The following is a 19,560-nucleotide window of genomic DNA, read 5'->3' as shown; positions in this document are numbered from 1 at the left end:
CAGACTCAATTGCTTGGATTAGCTTCCACATTGTCCATATTCTAACATGTATTTAACACCCTCCCCCAATTTATACATACATTATCCAAAACAAGTATATCATCCCATTTGTACATTTGTAAATTATAATACATAAAATGAAAAAAATACCTTCATGATTTAGCATATAACCAAGATACAAATGGATTAGTAAAACTTATTCTAGAAAGCACTTAACCTTACATGAGAAGAAACAACTTTTTAAACATAGACAGTCCTGAAACCCAAGTTTCAAACACCAAAACAAAAGCAATCACGAATACAGGTTCTTTTTAAAATAAGTCTATTAGTGTAATATAAATTTAAGCACAATCACTTACATCATTGCACCAAAACGTTTCACCATGAGCATTACATAAGGCCAAGCCCTGTCTAATACCCCAATACCCCTGACCCTTCAGATCTATCAAAGCACACAGAGGGGGAGCGTGAAGGAGGTGAACTCTGAAGAAGTGCAAGCCACCTGAGATGCTGTCCCGTTGTAATTTCACACTTCCTAGAGCTAAGTACATTCCGCCGACTGTACTGCTTACCAAAGAAAAGAATCTGAGAGCAAAAGAGGGCAGATTACCACTACAGATACAACATTAAGTACTTAGAGACAGAAATAAAAAACAAAGTCCTGATATTAATACCATGAAACTCCAAAGTAGTTAGCTCCTTGGCAGAGGAAACTATAATTCACTCCTTAGGGCAGCTGTTTCGGGAAGGTTTTTCAGCTTCCTGCCAAGGCAGTGTGCGTGTGTATTAAACATACACGCCTCAGTGTTGTGTTACCATGGCTCCTCTAATCCTTGCTTCAGCACAGGACCTCAAATCATGCCTGAAAACAGGGTTGCAGAGTCAACCCCGCCCAACAACAGACCCTGCATTAGAAACCAAAACAGATTGCTCTTAAAGAATGCCTGCAAGAATGTCATCCGACCGGTTGGGGAAGCCAGCCTTTTGAGTTTCTAATGTACTTGTTAGAAAAGCGACCTGTTTCCAGGTGACTGAGATTTCTAGCACTAGAAATGCAAAGCAAGTCAGAAGCCTTCATGCTCTACCCCCCAGCAGCTATGAAGTACCATCCACACCAGCTTTTCTGATACCAGAATAGTATGTCTAGGGAAGTCATGGAGGAATCAGAGGCAAGCATTTGATGGCAGCAGAAAGTGAGACTGGACTGACACTGAAAGACAGGGAGAAATCATTTTGGCTAAAACAGGCAGAAGATGAAGAAAGCGCTAACCCTGCTCTACATGATAAAGGAACAAAAAGGTTTCAGAATCATGGGAGAGAGTGGGCAGAGCCCAGACTTGCCTCCATCGAGTGCACTGTTGCAGCTTGCACAGGGTAGGAGCATACACTACTCCATTCATCTGCACAAAGGACTTGGTGCAGTTTTCTTCGCATTCTTTGGCTTCCTGCAACTACTCATAAATCTAAAAAAAAGACACCCCTGAGCTCTGGTCCCTGCTTTGGCAGGAATCAGTGTTTGTATTATTAATATTGTTCAAATTGTTACCCATTTTTATTTATTTATTTATTTATTATTATGTGGTTACATAGGGCTGGCTCAAGTCTTTTGTCTCAACTTCTAAATTAGATTAAAGCAATTAATTACCATACAACATCTATGGGCATAAAGAAGCAAAGAAAACAGTCTACAGCTAATCCAGTTGTTGTCCATACTACAGAAATCTTTCAGTTCATAGTTTGTACTTGCTGTACTACATAACATCAAACAGTTCTCTTCTAGAACTGAAAACAGATGACACTTTCATGTCTTCATCGCCTGTCTTTGAATACGTAAATCCAGGAAAGCAGAATTATCTCAATGTAATCTTGAGTTTTTACAATTGTTATTGCATGCCTTTATTGCCCCCCATTGTTCTTTTTAACCTGACACACTTTTTTTTTTTTTTTCTTTTTTACACTCTAAGATTCAAAAAGCTTAGTGGAAAAACTTGTCAGTGTTCTAGCAAGCAAGTAAGTATACTTAATAGAATAGGCTAGTGATAATTATTTTTCCTACATTTAAGGATTTTTTCTTTTTTTTGGAGATCTCAGGAACAAAGGAGACACTGTACAAATTTGTTTACACATGTGTGCATCCATAGAGGCTTGTGGAATGCAGTGTACACCGTCTAGAATTTATTTGTGTTTTGCCTTTCAAATTAATCTTTTTTTAGATAAAATGTAAGATCTTATTTTTTATGTTTTTGAAAGTTTTAATAAGAGTTGGCTTTCTATGTTCATTTTTTTACTGCAAGAAGGGAAATCAGGATAACAAGAAGCTCATAACTATCAACCTTTGTGAAGCTGGCATGCAAGTTATCTTAAAGCACCAAAACTTAAGAATGCTGATGCCATTTCTAAAAGGTAAGTGATATTATTGAAGAGAAGTTCTTTGTTCTATTAGCTGCAAATTAAATGGTAAAGGGATCAAGTGACTCAGTGACAATGTAAGTGATGCACTGCTAAAAGTTAATGCATTTGCAATAGCAGTATAAATGCTTATGCGCTTTTTCCAAGAAAAGCATGCTGGATTTGCAGTAAGTGCTTACCATGCTGAATGCTGTTGAGCTCATTGGGCTTCAGAAAAAAAATATACAAAGGCTGATTTCATAACTATGAAGTCACAGAATGATGAAAGAGAAAAAAAAAATCCATCTAAGTGAGTTAACAACAACAAAAAAGTGATAACAGTACCTGTGTGGGTTCGGATATGTTTCTGCAGGTCTCCTGAAGTCTTGAATGATTTGGTACAATTTTCTTCTGTGCAACGGTAAGGCTTTTCACCAGTGTGTGTTCGGACATGACTTTTTAATCCATACCCTGAAGATGAGAAAGGATGTTATAATAGTATAAGCACAAAATTAGGATACTCATAAACCATAACCATCAAAAAGTGAGCTTGCCATTCCAATCAGGAAGCTCCCTGATGAGTAAAATTTGTTCTTTCACTCTTCACAAGCTCTTCATTCTACCATACAGAGCATGGTAGACTCTAGATACAGTTTAGAAATTCTTTCATCCTTCACTTATGAAGAAAGTACACTTCCATAATGCTTCTCCTTCCCTTCAAAAGGATAAACTGAAATGATTATAATGTGGACAAATATTTATTCTGTCTTCTGAGGAAGCTGTATGCTCTGTCTTCCATGTACTTTTTATCTCTTACCACTATTGTCGTCAAAATGACATTTAATTATTTACTCATACAAAAATCAGTACCATTAATGAAGTCAGCAGTAAAAGCTCTACTGCTATCCAGGCGCTAAACGCTAATTATTTTAAACTATATTATTAACCTCATTGCATATATAGGTGCCAACTGATAGCAGTCATGGACACTCATTCCCTTTAAGATTACTGTTAGAAACTCATCATCATCAAAAACTCTACCAGTCGAAAGTGAGCTTTGGATCATGCTCTCTGTAAATTATTTCGCAATGAGCATTTTACGAAGATTTTCCTTTCTGCACTTGCCTGAAAAGATCATGACTAGCTGAAATGATGACTTTTTCTTTTTGCAGTTCTCCCAACCAAGTTCTTTACTTAGCAGTTTAAAAAAGGCAATATTAAAAACTTATTTTATACAGAGACAAACACTAACAAGCAGGAGGAGCTAGTCTACAAAAGATTACCTGTTGCAAAGGCCTTGCCACATCCAGGATGTTCACATTGATATGGTCTGTCTCCCGTGTGTGACCTTTCATGCACCTGTCAAGACATCAAATACACTGACTTAATGAAATGTTGTATCTGATTACTTCAACACAGAAAAAGTTAATTCTCAAAGACAACATATTTTGTTTCTCTTCCTAAGATTCACATTCAACTGTCTTCTTTTTAAATCAGTGATTTAAAAACCAATGAAATATGGTGACAATGTTTTCCCTAAAACTAAAGATGTCTCTTTCCAAGGTCTAACCTGATCCTTTCAGTCAGTTTTGCAAAAAACATTTCTGTAAATACACAGAGTTGCCATCATGCAACTACATTAAGGACAGTGGGCAAACATGCCTCAGAGCCCACTCTATATGTGATTTTTTGACTCCACTGAAACCTCTACAGCAAGGACACCATTTTAACATATGATCCATAGACTCAATTACTCACTGACTCCAGAGTGTTTTGTCAGAGAGGAGGCCACACTGCAAGGAGTTTACCTCATTGGCAAGTGATTATCTCAGCCTAAGCTGGAATGTGAACAGCTCTACACCCTTACTGTTTAAGTAATTCCTTTACTTAATTTAAAAAAGGAAGAGAATTAAGGAGTTGCCACCTGTAAAGAAAAGATGTTCCACTTTTCACTTTGAATTCTGTGGGTTTTTTGAGGAGTTAAGACTTTGTATTATGATGGTAAAATCTTTCAAAAATTTGAATTTTTGCATACACATAAAGCAGTTAAAGTGAACACTGGATTTCAGAGTTTCTGTGACACTGCTGGTAGGAACTATCTCAACAAGAGATTTCTTACATGCTGCCAATATGTGAGCCTAACACAATCCCACACCTGCATCTATCCAGAACACTAAGCAAAATCAGCTGAGCACATGGGACAACCAATTATTGTAAAATCAATCCAGTAAACATTTGACAAAACAGCACCATTGTGACTGGCTCTCTGTTATTTTGTTAGTTTTAACCACACAATCTGACAAAAAAAAAAATCATGCCTGCAAAGTAACAATGCTCATTTTACATCTCATCACCTTAAGATGGTGAGCTGTTGTATACAGTTTTCCACAGCCATCGTAATCACAGCGAAAGGCTTTCTCTCCACTCTGCTGAGATTTTGCAGTCACTCTTGTTCCATGTCCTTGCAAGACAATCTTTAAAAAAAACCCACCATTAAAACTCACAATGGATCAGAAAAGTCACACACTTTATTTTGCTATCAAGCCAGCTGATTCTGACAGGTTTCTTTTGTCTCTCTTTGCTATGCCATGTATTTCTTTGTCCTCAATAAACTAAAAATAAATAATTAAAAAGCTAAGTTCTGATGAAAGGAAACAGAGAAACTGTAAAACATATTTACTTGTAGCTAGCAATTTTAAATGCATGCATTAATTAGACAAATAACAACAAAGACAAAATAATTTGAAATATAAGCCCAGTGGTAAGATGACCAAATTAGTAGAGACAAGAGGCTTAGATTACATCTAAGGCACTGGATCCATTCCTAAGGGAGATTAGCCATAAATCAGACCACCTTCAAAGATATGTTCCTGCAAAGGCCAAACAATAATTAAATGCACTTATAATGAGCACTTTTTGAAAATGAAGGAAAGCATTTTGTACTTTGTCAGTGATGCACATGTTTTGATCAAACTAATTGGAGCAATTTGAGCTAGGTTCTACTCTCTGGCATGACACAACAGGAAAATATACAGAACAGCTTTATGATGCAACTTAATCCCCTTTTAAAGGCTTCTGCATACACTAATATGCAAGAAACATTAATACTGATTGAAGAAAAAGACAGAAGCCCAAATGTAAACATTTTGATACAACCATATGCAAAGTAATCAACATTATTCTAAAAGGTGTATCCTTCTTCTAAACGTCCCCCCTTTTCTTATGGATCCAATTCTATTCTGAATTGTCAAAAGAACATTTCACAGAATGGATGAGGTGGGCAGGCACCTCTGGAGATCTTCTAGTCCAACACCCTCTGCTCAAAGGAGGGTCAACTGCAGCAGGTTGCTCAAAGCAGTATCCAGATGGGTTCTGAGTATTTCTAAGGATGGAGACTCCCTTAAGGCTGCCCCCAGCCTTCACATTCCCAACTAATTCTTCTTGGTTAGTATGAGGCCCATCAAAGTGTTTCACTTCACCAGCTGCTCAATAACCTGTTAGAGGTTGCCAGTTGCCATCCCTGAACTCCAGAAACCTCCTGGATTTCATGTGCCCTGTTGTGATGCTCTTCCAGCAGACAGAGGTGGTTAAAATTCCCCCTGAGGACCTGGGCCTGTGAACATGAAGCTTCTTCTAGTTGTCTGAAGAAGACCTCATCTTCTTTCTGATCAGGGACTCCATAGCAGACAGCCACCACGATGCCACTCACACTGGTCTGCCAGTCAGGCTCTTGATGGCTCGTGACCATTCCCAAAGCAGAGCCCTGTGCAGTCCTGCTGTTCTCATGTGCAGGGCAAGTTCCCGTCCTCTCCTTCCCTGCCTGGCCTTATTAAAAAGCCTTTATCCATCCATCACAGCATTCCGGTCATCTGAACTATGCTACCACATCTCCCTCATCCCAGCAAGACTGCAGCCCTGCAACTGCGCATAGACCTCTAATTCCTCATTCAGATAGATCAGAAATTTGATTAAGAACAACTTCCCTATAGATTCTTTGGGGAGTATGACCCCTGTTACTTTCAGACTGTTCTTAAGACTAAAGATGCAAAGTTGAATATGAAATTTTTAATCAACTGAAATGTACAACACCACCACTTCAGAAAAGCTTCTCAGGAACCATGGAGGAAAACATAATCTCATGAATCAAGAAACCCATTGCTAATACTATCGTTTAACCTATGATATCATGGACATAGAAGTCAATTTAATACATTAAGGATCACGATGATGACTGAACACATACACTTAAGCATTGATTTGTTCTTTCCATCAGTAAACCTGCTAGTATTTCTTTTTTGTTTCAGCATATAAAAAGATGTATGTAGTTGCTTAAGTTCTACTATAAAACTGAAATAAGCCAAAGTTTAAAAGAAAATTAGAATACTTCTATAATCAATGTGCTAGTATCTGTAAGGAAATAACCAGACATAATTTTACCAATATTAAGATTGATACAAAGGGGAGGGAGAATAAAACACACAGAACGCTTAAGAAAAAAAACAGTTGAACATCATGAGCATTTGTTTGTTCAGACAACTGTTTGCAGAAGTATGTGTTTCTTCACGATACGTTTGTATGACTTGAAGATTGTTAAGAATTAAGTCAGTATTATTCAACAAGGACAGATATAGTTATTAAAATTACTGTTCTTAGAAGATAATACACTCTAAAGAAACTAAAAAATTCAGATGTTAGGAGGCACAAAATCAAAAGAACATAGCAAATAAAGAACCTTTATAATAATGTGAAACTTGTTGAGAGAAATTGTGTACTTCAAAATACTTTTAAATAGACAAAATTAAAAAAACCACCCTAATTTTAAAAGAAACCACAAATGCATCCTGAGTTGACAGGTAACACAGTAGAACAACAAAGGTAACAAAGATCTCAGATAAGATTTTTATATTGTATACATACAAACTTCGGTCATATGATTCTGCTTTTATTATGAACAGATGGGTATGACAGGTTTGAAAGGAAATACTGTGTGATACCATTTGGGCACACATAGTCTTTTGCTTTCACATGTGAAAAATCACAAAGAGGTTTTATGCTGTCTTCTTGTTGAAAAACCTAACCACAGGCAAGTCTGAATGACTGCTTAGCAGCATGACATCTGTTCTGTTCTTGTGTTACCTGTGGACTTAAAAAGTTTGTATTTATATACTTATTTAATATTATATCTAAATATGATACTATTTTATCCCAAGTAATATATTATTTCAGAATGAGTTACAAGTAGGTATCTACTTAAATCAAGATATAAACATGATTACAATTTTCATAGATAATTGATAGCTTTGGGACCCTTCAGTTGGCCAACTTATAGGTGTCAGAATTTGAGGCTAAGCCTCAATACCTTTTGAAATATCAGATCTTTTTTTGTCTGGAACATATAATGCTCCATAAGATTGGCACACTTCCATACGGCATATATGTTGCCATACAGGTATAAGATAAAGCAACCTCCAGATTCACTTTGTTTTGGGGCTGAGGCTGAAATCAACATGTAACTGTATACTGGTTATAGGTCATTTTGCTTAATAGGCTCTTACTTCCAGGTAAAACCAACCAAGATTGGAGACGGCCAGCATGCCTTCACCAGGGGCAAGTCCTGCCTCACCAACCTAGTGGCCTTCTATGATGGAGTGACTACACCAGTGGACAAGGGAAGAGCTATGGATGTCATCTATCTGGACTTCTGTAAGGCCTTTGACACTGTCCCCCACAACATCCTTCTCTCTAAATTGGAGAGATATGGATTTGATGGGCGGATGAGGAATTAGTTGGATGGTCACACCCAGACTGTAGTGGTCAATGACTCAATGTCCAGATGGAGATCAGTGACGAGCGGTGTCCCTCAGGGGTCCGTACTGGGACCAGTACTGTTTAATATATTCATCAATGACACAGACAGTGGGATCAAGTGCACCCTCAGCAAGTTTGCAGATGACACCAAGCTGAGTGGTGCGGTTGACACGCCTGAGGGATGGGATACCATCCAGAGGGATCTGGACAAGCTCGAGGAATGGGCTTATGAGGTTCAACAAGGCCAAGTGCAGGGTCCTGGGTTGGGTTGGGGCAACCCCTGGTATCAATACAGGCTGGGGGATGAAGGGATAGAGAGCAGCTCTGCTGAGAAGGACTTGGGGGTGCTGGAGGGTGAGAAGCTGGACATGAGCCGGCAATGTGCACTCATAGCCCAGAAGGCCAACCATATCCTGGGCTGCATCAAAAGAAGCATGGCCAGCAGCGGGAGGGAGGGGATGCTGCCCCTCTACTCTGCTCTGGTGAGACCCCACCTGCAGTACTGCGTCCAGCGCTGGAGCCCTCAGCACAGGAAAGACATGGACCTGTTTGATCGGGTCCAGAGGAGGGCCACCAAAATGACCAGAGGGCTGGAACACCTCTGCTGTGAGGACAGGCTGAGGGAGTTGGGGTTGTTCAGCCTGGAGGAGAGAAGGCTCTGGGGAGATCTTATTGCAGCCTTCCGGTACTTAAAAGGGGCATCTAAGAAAGATGGGGATAAACTTTTTAGCAGGGCCTGTTGCGACAGGATACAGTGTAATGGTTTTAAACTAAAAGACGACAGATTTAGATTAGGTGTAAGGAAGAAATCTTTCACAATGAGGGTGGTGAGACAGTGGCACAGGTTGCCCAGAGAGGTGGTAGATACCCCATCCCTGGAAACATTGAAGGTCAGTTTGGACGGGGCTCTGAGCAACCTGCTCTAACTGAAGATGCCCCTGCTCACTACAGGGGGTTGGGCTAGATGACCTTTAAAGGTCCCTTCCAACCCAAATTATTCTATGATTCTATAAGATCTTATCTTACTCTTCCTTGAATTTTGGCTTTTGTGGAGCTGCACCCCTATTCCAACCTACAGGTGTGCAAAACCTCTAAATTTATTGATTTAATTTTATGGAATATATTCCAATACTATAAATAATGCATGCATTAGCTATTCTCTCCTTTCACAGTCATGCCACAGAGGCAACATCAGAGTGTGTGCAGCTTTAAATATTGTGGGACCTAGCTTTTAAAAAAACTTAAGAATAGAGAATTTTGAGGTAACTGTCAGAAGTGAGCATATAATTCTTCCTTTCACAAATACTGTATTTTATCTTGGAAGTTTTTTTTCCTCATTGTCTAGATCATTATCTCTTAAATAAAACAAAAAAGAAAACCAGGGCTTTTCTGACCAAACCTTTCTCAAGACTTTTCCATTTTTGATATTGTTACTCGAACATGTGAGGGTATAGGAGTTTTATTATTTTTGTTGTCGGTCATAATTCTTTGAAGCCCAGAATATCTGCTTTGTCTTTTCCTTTAATAAAATATGTTATGATGACAAATACCATTCTCCTTACATAATTTTACGGATCCCAAGTAAAAAAAAAGCTTGAGTGTTGCACCTGTATTTTCCATTGCCCTTTGATCTTTTAAGTTAATATTTACACATTGAAAAGGTTTTTATACTCCTACGTACTAACAACATGAATACAGAAAATGAAATGGAAGTATTTTTCTGCTTCTTTAAGCATGCACTAGGAGTAACACTCTTATCTACTGATTACTTACAAAACCCACAATAAAAGTCAGAGACACTAACAGGGCAAGTGGAATCAAAATAAGTCATCAAAGAGAGAACAGTTCCAGACATATGCCTAGAATTGTCTCTCTTGAGAAGAAAATAATTCATTAATTGAGTCAGCATTCCTTCTGCTTTAAGGACTATAAAAAGTAGTTCATCCTCTAGAAAAGAACTTCTGAAATACTTACACCCTTACTGATGACATACTCAGGTCAGCTTGAAAAATCTTAGAAATCCAACACAATTTTTAATAACCTTTTAACAGAAAACCCCCAGAAAACAGTAAGCATTAGAAGATCATTCTAAAATCTTGTACAAAGTGAGAAATATGAGCTATCTGTATAGGTCTGAGATCTAAAATCCCTGAAGGGTAGCAGCAGACCCTAGTTCATGGTTACACAGGATTACCTATCATGCATGTTGCTAGGCAGAGAAGACAGAAGAAATAGATATATTTAATTATTTCATATTGGGCTACATACCTGCATTTTTTTATCTTGTTCATTTTCACCTATCATTCCTGTGCCACTAACACTGTCATTTCCATCAATAGACACCTGAAAAATGAAGTTGAAATGGGAAAAACATTTACAGGTTATTTTTATTCATCTGAAAAACAGAGAGTTACAGACAGGTGCTGAGGGCTTTTTATTTCATAGCTCTCTAGCTCCCTCTTGAAACATGGTTACCCTACAGTACACTAGCTTACATGAAAAACACCACTTGTAGCACCTGCATTATAGAATAGGTAAAGTAAGCATCTCAAAGTTGTCTTAAAACAAGGTAAGAAAGGCTGCAAGATGCAAGTGTGTTAAATTAATAGACTGACAAAAGTTTTAAAATAAATTAATGAATTTAGCAATACTGAGTTCTGGCAGAAAAAAAACTGAAAACATTTACTTCTTTTATAATAGGGATATATCTTTCACTCCCTGTTAAGCAGAATTTACTTGTTTCGAACAGCACAACTCCTTTGGAATCAAAATACCTAAGACAGCATGTTACATCTCAACTTGAAATAGTCAAATTATAACAGCTAAACAAAGACTTGTGTATTGCTCCATAGGTTTCTATTTAAAAATCAGCATACAGGAGGAGAAAGGTATTGCTGCTTTCCAAGGAGCTTATAAAAATATTGGAAAGAGTATTAGATGTTAATGTGAAATTTTTATTTAAATAAAAATATAATTGCCCTGTTTAAAAAAAAAACAAACACAAAACTCTCTCACACAGGTCAACTAACAGAACAGTGTCTTATTAGTCAGTGTAGAAAAAACTAATTTGAAGTATGCTTTATGTAGTTTCCCATTCCTTACATAGTTTCCTGTTCCTTCATTGCCTCTGTATTGAGCACAGGCATTCATAATACTCTCTGCATCCATTACACTCAAGGCTGAGACTGATGCCCCTAAATCTAGTCTAAGTGATTTTATTCTTCTCTAAAATAGTTTGGCAGGAACCCTACCTCAGCTGGTATGCTTATGTCCCTTCATTAAGGAGGTCATAGCAGGCTCCTGAGAATGTTAATGGTTGCGTAAAGTATCTTGCTCAAAGCATCAGCTACCAACATTTCGCTTGGAGTCTAAAGATGAACTTGTTCCATAAGAGGTTTTCAGACTGTACTATCTTTCTAAATTAGACAATTGTGAGCAATATACTTTTGGCAACTTTGAGCTAAAGGAGTGAAGAGAAAAGTGCCCAAGCAGAGGCAAGTTTACGTTACAGAGAGACTGCAAAGAGAGCCTGCAAGCAAGTAATTCTCAGTGGTGTTTTTTTTTTTTTTTTAAAGGAAACAATAGCTCTTTTGGGACCTTCTCCTGCAGAATTTTTGAAGGAAGGGGACAAAACCTGCACAGAAAGGAGACTTAAGAATCACTTCATTGTGAACTGTTGTTGGTTCAGAAAAGAACTGTTGACATGAAATTAAAAGTTCATCAACACCACTGGAAACAAATGATCCAAACAGAATGTGTGTGCATCTGTGTAGGCAAACACAAATCCCAGGCACTGTACTTGTGTACTTTTTCAGCAGGTGGAATGCCACAGGAAAACACCTTATGGAAGAAAGTAAATTAGACAGAAGTAGAGAGAAAGAAAGTAAAGAAGTTGTAACCTTCTCACAATTCCATTACGTATCTTCTGACTTTTTGTTCTCTGAGAGCAGTGATCTTTTTTTACCTTGCTTGCTTTGGCAGGAAAGTGGCATTGACTTAGCCCAAAATTAAGAAGATCCTAGTGAAGTCTTTGCATGTGCTCTGCAAGATGTGGGAAAGTAGTACTATGCCTAAAGGAGAAGCAAGGGACAATGAAAAATGTACGTGTCCTACCACTTCCAGGGAGCTTCTCTGTAGTTGTCTTGGATCTCTTTGTATGAACACTCTTACAGAGTTTCTGCACTGATCTTGGGCAGCCTACTGATCTTTGGTATTTCTGCCTGTTATGTAGGACAGGGGAACAGTGAAGAACTACCATTCTCCAAATTCACCTTTAAAATTTTCTTCACCCTTTTAAGTTTTGAGGAGAAAATCTTAAAAATTAACAAAAAAAAGCAAGATGACGAATTATAAACCTCTCTTTTTCATTATTGTGAGAATTCTGGAAGGATTCCAAGGAAGATCTTTGAGTTCCTCCTAAAAGACTCTTAGATTCTAACGAAAGATTCAGTCTGCCTTTGATTAAGAACATAAGAACACCTATATTGAGTCAAACTAAAGGTCAATCTAGTGCACAATTTTGTTTCCAACAGCAGCCAGTAACTGATGCTAGAGAAGACTAAAGGAACAGGCCAAGCATATAGTGATACATTCTCAGAAATACTCTCCCAACCTCCAAGCAATTTGTGGCTTAGAAACTTCCTCAACTAGAAGTCACATGTTTCTACCTAAGAGCCCTGGATACATTTTTCTTCTATGAATTTATCTAATTACTCTTTGAATCCAGGGACGTATTAGCATCCGCAATATCCTACAAGCAGTGCCATGGCTTAACTTTCTGCTGTTTGAAAAAGTATTCTTCCCTTGTTTTTCTCGAACCTGTCATCTGAGACTTTGATCTGATGTTTCCCAGTTCTTACGCTGGTAAAGACAATGACAAGTCACTACTCTTCTTTATGCCACTCAAAATTTTATAAAATTCTATCAGATACTTACCTCGTATATTTCATATGTTTGGTCATCATTGTCCCTTCCTGTACCTTTTTCAGTGTTCCTATACCAGCTGCTATGAAAAGTATACTTTGCCTCATTATGAGGTGTACACAGACATGGAATAGAATCACAAAACCACATTTCTCCTTTTAAGAGAAAGACAGGATTGTGATGACTGAGCTATTATTTGCTTTTGTATGTAAAACAGGTGCAATGCTTGGAAACTCACTTCTACTGACTTTGCCCGAGAGGTTCTAGCAGTATCTTCCAGAATAAGTTTCTGGGATGAAAGCTTAAAAAGAATAAATAGAATTTTTCCTAGACTCACACAAGTACACTACAGAAAACAAATTCACATTACAGAATTAAAAAACATATGTTGAGATAAATAGGACAAAAATGCAAATTTATTTGCATTTCTTCAGTTTCTTCTTCACCTTCTCAAAACAAATTATGATTAACATAGCTCCTTGCTAAGAAGGACAAAGTTATGATTGATTTAGACCTAAATTAACTAGTAGCTAGGGAATGTGTAAAAGCTTGTCACTACAGCTCAACTAGCCTTGAATTACCTTTTATTTTATGAAATGTTAAGGCATGGCCAAACACAGCACAATCTGACTGGCCCTCTTAGGATCACAGAATCATTAAGGTTGGGAAGGACCTTCCATCAAGTCCAACCGTTAACCTAACATCACCATGCCCCCTAAACCATGTCCCAAAGTGCCACGTCCAGACATTTTTTTAGTATTTCCAGTGATGGTGACTCCACCACCTCCCTGGGCAGCCTGTTCCAATGCTTGACCACTCATTTGAGGATCTCTCAATTATAACAGACAGAAGCATAATGCAAAGAATAGTGTATAAGCCGTTTAATTATCTGTCCTGGTGTCAGCTGGGATAGAGTCAATTTTCTTCAGAGCAGCTAGTATGAGGCTATGTTTTGGATTTGGGATGAAAATAATGTTGATAATGTACTGATGTTTTGGGTTGTTGCTAAGCAGTCAAGGACTATCCAGCTTCTCATGCTGGCCTGCCAGCGAGTAGGCTGGGGGTGCAGGGGAAGCTGGGAGGGGACACAGCCAGGACAGCTGACCCAGGCTGGCCAAAGGGTTATTCCATACCATATGACATCATGCTCAGTATTTAAAGTTGGGATTAAAAAGAAGGAAGTGGGGGGATGTTTGGAGGTACCACCTTTGTCTTCCCAAGAAACCATTATGTGTGATGGAGCCCTGCTTTCCTGGAGATGGCTGAACACCTGCCTGCCTGCCAATGGGAAGCAGTGAATGGATTCCTTGTTTTGCTTTGCTGGCATGCGCTGCTTTTGCTTTACCTATGAAACTGTCTTGATCTCAACCCGCAAATTTTCTCACTTTTACTGTTCTGATTCTCTTCCCCATCCCACCAGCAGGGAGTGAGTGAGCAGCTGTGAGTGAGCGGCTGTGTGGGGTTAGTTGCTGGATGGGATTAAACCACAAATTATCCTAAGTGGCCTTCTCCCAAAATTTGACAACTTTCAGTGACACTAGTGGACAGATTTTAAAATCTATTCTACTCTTTTTCCAGAGCAATACAAGCACTGATGGTAATCATCCAGCAGCTGGGACACTGCTAAACTATAAAGTCATGGCAGTTGCACCTCCCATTATTATACTTACAGCATGCTTTACAGAAGTCCAGTAAAGTGGACAACATGAATTTTGAGCATCATACTACATTTTATTATTGAAAGTATAGATCAAAGAAGTTTTTTCCAAACTCAGTAATCATCTAATTGTCTATTTTACACTTCATAACATGCATTGTCCTTGCCCAGTATACTAGGCCCTACTCATCCCAATGCAAGGAAAAAAAAAAAAAAAGGTTAAAATCCAGCAATAGTTCCTGCACAAGAATAATTTAACTTTGTCATTCTTTCCAAACAGTATCCTCTCAGGAGGCTCCTTTCTAATGCTATGTTTTAGAGAAAATTATTCATTTGGTTGTCTAAATCACTTTCTATATCTGACTCCACATCATCTTTTTATGCTACACTACACATTGGAGCTGCTCATGATAGTGAAGCACTGTCATGACAATTTGGTATTCTCTCTTGAAGAGTCTGAAGACTCTCTTAATTATCACTTTAATTCTTAGATCACAATTGGCTTTTGTTGCCAGATTATCTTGGGATGCTACATTAAAGCGTTATGGATAGGGAAAAATATCTTTCAGTATACCTTGGCTGCGTATTGCTCCAAAGCACTGATGGTATCTGGGTCAATGGCAGCATCTCCTGTATGAAGACCTGCCACTGTGCCATCAGCTTGAATGGCTAAAATGGTATCCGACTGTGGCATTTGCACTGTGTGGTGAATGTAGGCAGTAGTTCCATCCTCCAGCTGGACTGCTTGTAATGCACTCTGGTCATAACTGTCTGAAAAATAGTATTACAAAGTATTATGAAAGAAAAGGAATAGCAATGTCTGCACACTACACAAGAAACTGCTGCTGGTTCGGAAATATCTCCTAAAGTCATATAGATGTATGAAATATATGAGAAATACAACCACTAGTGTATGAGAAATATAAACATCTTGAAATATTACTATGAATAGCACTGATGAAATTTCTTTCAAGACAACACCTCCCATAGCTTTATTTCTGCACACTTACAAAAGTGCAAAACCAATTCTATATTGGTCTAGCTTTATTTACAGAGGAAACCAGGAACACACATATGCTTTCCATTTCATATCCACTCATAATAAAATGAAAATAATGTAACACATGTACTGATGTGTACTTCAGATTTTAGAATTCATAAACGTGATCATTTTACGAACAGAATTGTGCAAACATGCAAAAGAAACACATAAAATATAGGATTACTTTTAAGGAAGAAATTCTTTATTATATTCTTTCCTCTTAGCATTGCTGACTGTAGAATGTAATTCTTGTCACACTAGTTTAAACAGACTTAAAATAGCTACTTGTTCACTTTTTGTAAAGAAGTAATACTATTTCCAAGACTAGTGTAATTATCTTCTGCAGAAATCTAAGTTATAATTTAAAATAAATACATTTGCATTCTTGCCTGTCAGCAGTCACATTTTCTGCCCTACCATCAATAGCACAATCTTTAAAATTTAAGTCAATCTCTACATTCTTTAGCTCAAGAGGGATGGATTGATTGATTGATTCTTACCTGCTTTCTCTTCTCATTTTCACATGCAATTATTGCTGAAATCCGGATAAGGGCTTACATTCTCTACTAACATGACATATACTTACTTTAATGTGATCCTGGGCTAAAAAAAAAAGTGAAATATGCTGGTTTTGATTATAACTGTTATATGAGGCCCAAATAAGGAACTGAACCAGTCTCATTTCAACAATTTCCAGATGTCACAAAGTAAAAGCAACAAGTAATCTACATTGGGAAGCACACTAAGTGACGTCGTAGTCTAAACAGAGTACCATATTTTATACTGCTGAAGTTCTGTTGAACTCTAGTGTAATAAATCACAATTCCAAAAAAATTACCTTTCGAGGTGTGATGAATAAATGCCGTAGTTCCATCTTCCAGCTGAACTGCTTGTCCATCTTCCAGACGCAAGCTGTCCCCTGTTCAGAAGAAAGAATTACAATGCTTCAACGATAGTTTGAAAAATCCTTTAGGTTGGAAAGATTAAACTCTAAATACCTAGGAATACAAAATACCTAGGATCTCTTCCTGACTGTTTCCATCAAAATAAGAAAGCAAGCTATCATAATTACCATTAATTACTTAATATCAATATTTATCAGTAATACATTATTTTAGAATATATTTCTTGTATTATTACACTTACTGCTTTTAGGCATGGGTACATGTTGAACATAAGCAGCAGAACCATCTTCTAATTGAATCACTTGACCATCCATTAATTTACCATCTGAAATACACAATTAGAATTCTTAAAAAATATTCTGTATGACCCATCACAGTTTAAATACATAGTTGATGCTTTCTGGATTAGAATTATTAAAATTATTTAAAGAATCAATAAAATATCACCAAGAAATAATGTTTGGTAAAGAGTAAGCATAGATATTTTAAAATTCTGGGATTAAAAAAATGGAAAAGGCCTGATGTCCTATCTAGTAGGCAGAATGTTGATATTTGGGTTTGAAGTGTAAAGGTCACTTTTGTTTAACTTATGTTCTGCATTTGATACCTGCACCTTATTAGTAGCAGAAAAAAATATTTACTTTGTACTATTACTGTAATACATGTAATTCCCAGCTGGAATTGGAAATTCATAAACATTGTACAGATTTTGCCTGACTTTACAATCTAAAGAGGTTTACGATCCAAAGACAGGGTTAAAAGGGGGAATACGATTTCAATACCAATCAACTTCTAGTCATTTACCTACCTTTAGAATTGTGCTGTATGTAAGCAGTGGAGCCATCAGCAAGGGTAACAGCTTGCAAGCTTACACCTTCCATGTTTTCCAAGTTGTCACCATCTAGCAAGGAAAAAAGTTCACATTCACTATTAGAAGCATCAAACCCTAAAAATCACAACTTAACCACCTCCATAAATTATTATATCCCCTTAAAGCATAATGACTTCAGAAATAATAATAGGAAATAGCTCGTATTTGCTTTCTGGTTTTTGAACCTTAAACATATACTAGGGTCGTATGTTCAAGATTTTGCCCTGTAAACATGACAGCTAGAATGTAATTTTCTACTAAAAAAGTTATAGTGTCACTGCATAAATAACTTCAATGCTAAGGTTTTAGGAGAAATGTTAATTAGGTCATGAGTGTCACCAGTGAAATAATGATATATACGTACTTGTATTGATAAGTTTGTTTTGTACACTACTACAAATACTACACTACTACATACTACTGTCATTAATATACACAAATCTATTTAGAGTAAAACACAGATGTGAGGAAAAGTTTTTAATCATATAAAATCGTAATGAAGCTGTCGGAAAACATCAAGTTTAAACCAATCCCAGATCACCAATCTATTTTAAAACTCAGCTTGTTTAATACATACTTAGATATAAACTGAAGTTACAAAGTATAAAACAGTAAAACTATAATGATAACAAAGTCACATTTTATATTTCCTATTTTGGCACAGTTACACTCCTATTAACTTAAGAGATCATTTCTTTTCAGAATTAAATTAGTGAACTTAATAAATCTCAGTTAACTAAGAATAATTTCTGTTAGATTTTAATTTACAATACATTACATGAGTTTTAGAGTTTTATCTGAATTTTAAACTGAAAAGACACAATAATGTAGAGACATTTTAACCTGAAGGTTCACCTTGCACAGCTACAGCTTCTGTTAGACAGAGAGTCACATGCTGGGCCTCCATTCCTCCTCCAGAAAATTCAGTCATTCCCTGAGAGTCTCTATTTATCTGAGCTAGTAACATTGTCTACCTAGAAAGAAAGTATTCACAAAACATAATTAAGAAATTTTTTAAAAAATTAAAAAACAAAAATTAAATACAGAACCAGAACTAGTTAAAGACAATCCAAGTTTAATTAGATTTTTATACAGCTGCTACAAATACTTTATGTTACCTTCCACATAAAAAAAGATGCAATGGATGACTGACTTAGCTGGAAAATACTTCAGAGGAAAAAAGGTTATTTGAAATAGGTAAATATTATTACCTCAGTTAACTAAGCTGTTAAGAACTTCAGGTAGCAGTTACTAAATTGAAGTGCATCAACACATTTAGATTTCTGATAAATATGAATTATCCAACCAATGTATAAAGAATAACAGTAGTATTGATGGTATAAATAATGATATATTTTTATCCCCAGAATTAAAATAAAGCTGACAATTCACCCACAGTCACCCATGACAACAGCAGAGCTTTAACTATATAAATTAAACATCTCTCTGGTGCCAGTAAGAGGTTCAGAATCTATCACACACTGGGAAATACACAATTCATTAGTGAGTCTGACTGAATGATCCAACTATTACCCTAAACTTTCCAGGAAGGCTTCTATTTAAAAAAGAAAAACTCAAAAAAAAAATCCCTCCTTGAAATAATAAAGTATCTCATGATAAAATGTATTACTAAGACAACAGGATAGCGATTAGCAAGTGACAGTCACAACTCTGGATGTGTCTCTCAGAACCAGATATAACCATCCCTTTGCATACTAATTTTTTTATCCAGGCGTGTTTTAATATGGGAGATGAAGAAGTCTACTGAATCTGAAAGGCTATTACTAATTTTTAGTATTACTAGATTAAGAAGCTATAAAGGAAATATGTAACATTGCATTCTACTAACTCAGATGTTGCCTTTCACTACAGGGAAAAAAAAAAAACAAACCAACAACCAAAAAAAAATCCAACCAAAAAAGAGTCACTGGGTTCTACATACCCTTTAGTTAATGTAACATACACT

At 36.9% G+C, this 19,560-nt stretch overlaps 1 protein-coding gene across 4 annotated transcripts in view; it reads right to left on the bottom strand.

Annotated features, from left to right (window-relative positions):
• Positions 1-18,575, bottom strand: part of ZNF143 (zinc finger protein 143) — a 28,393-nt gene extending 9,818 nt beyond the window's left edge. The window contains exons 1-9 of one of the 4 annotated variants that reach the window (XM_010282747.1): positions 18,438-18,575; positions 17,532-17,624; positions 16,965-17,048; positions 16,657-16,737; positions 15,351-15,547; positions 10,465-10,539; positions 4,743-4,862; positions 3,672-3,747; positions 2,734-2,859 (exon numbers count right to left, since the gene is read on the bottom strand). In XM_010282747.1, the coding sequence (XP_010281049.1) occupies positions 2,734-2,859; positions 3,672-3,747; positions 4,743-4,862; positions 10,465-10,539; positions 15,351-15,547; positions 16,657-16,737; positions 16,965-17,048; positions 17,532-17,624; positions 18,438-18,561 (976 nt within the window). In that variant the 5' untranslated portion in view covers positions 18,562-18,575. Of the gene's footprint in view, positions 1-2,733; positions 2,860-3,671; positions 3,748-4,742; positions 4,863-10,464; positions 10,540-15,350; positions 15,548-16,656; positions 16,742-16,964; positions 17,049-17,531; positions 17,625-18,437 lie in introns of all 4 variants that reach the window. The other 3 variants (XM_010282749.1, XM_010282748.1, XM_010282750.1) reach the window with 3 other exon arrangements.
• Between the last annotated feature and the right edge of the window lie 985 nt (positions 18,576-19,560).

Source organism: Phaethon lepturus, unplaced genomic scaffold (assembly GCF_000687285.1).
Source record: "Phaethon lepturus isolate BGI_N335 unplaced genomic scaffold, ASM68728v1 scaffold7302, whole genome shotgun sequence".
NCBI lineage: Eukaryota > Metazoa > Chordata > Aves > Phaethontiformes > Phaethontidae > Phaethon > Phaethon lepturus.
Note: the sequence above shows the minus strand (reverse complement) of the source record. Positions and strands in the feature narration are given on the sequence as shown.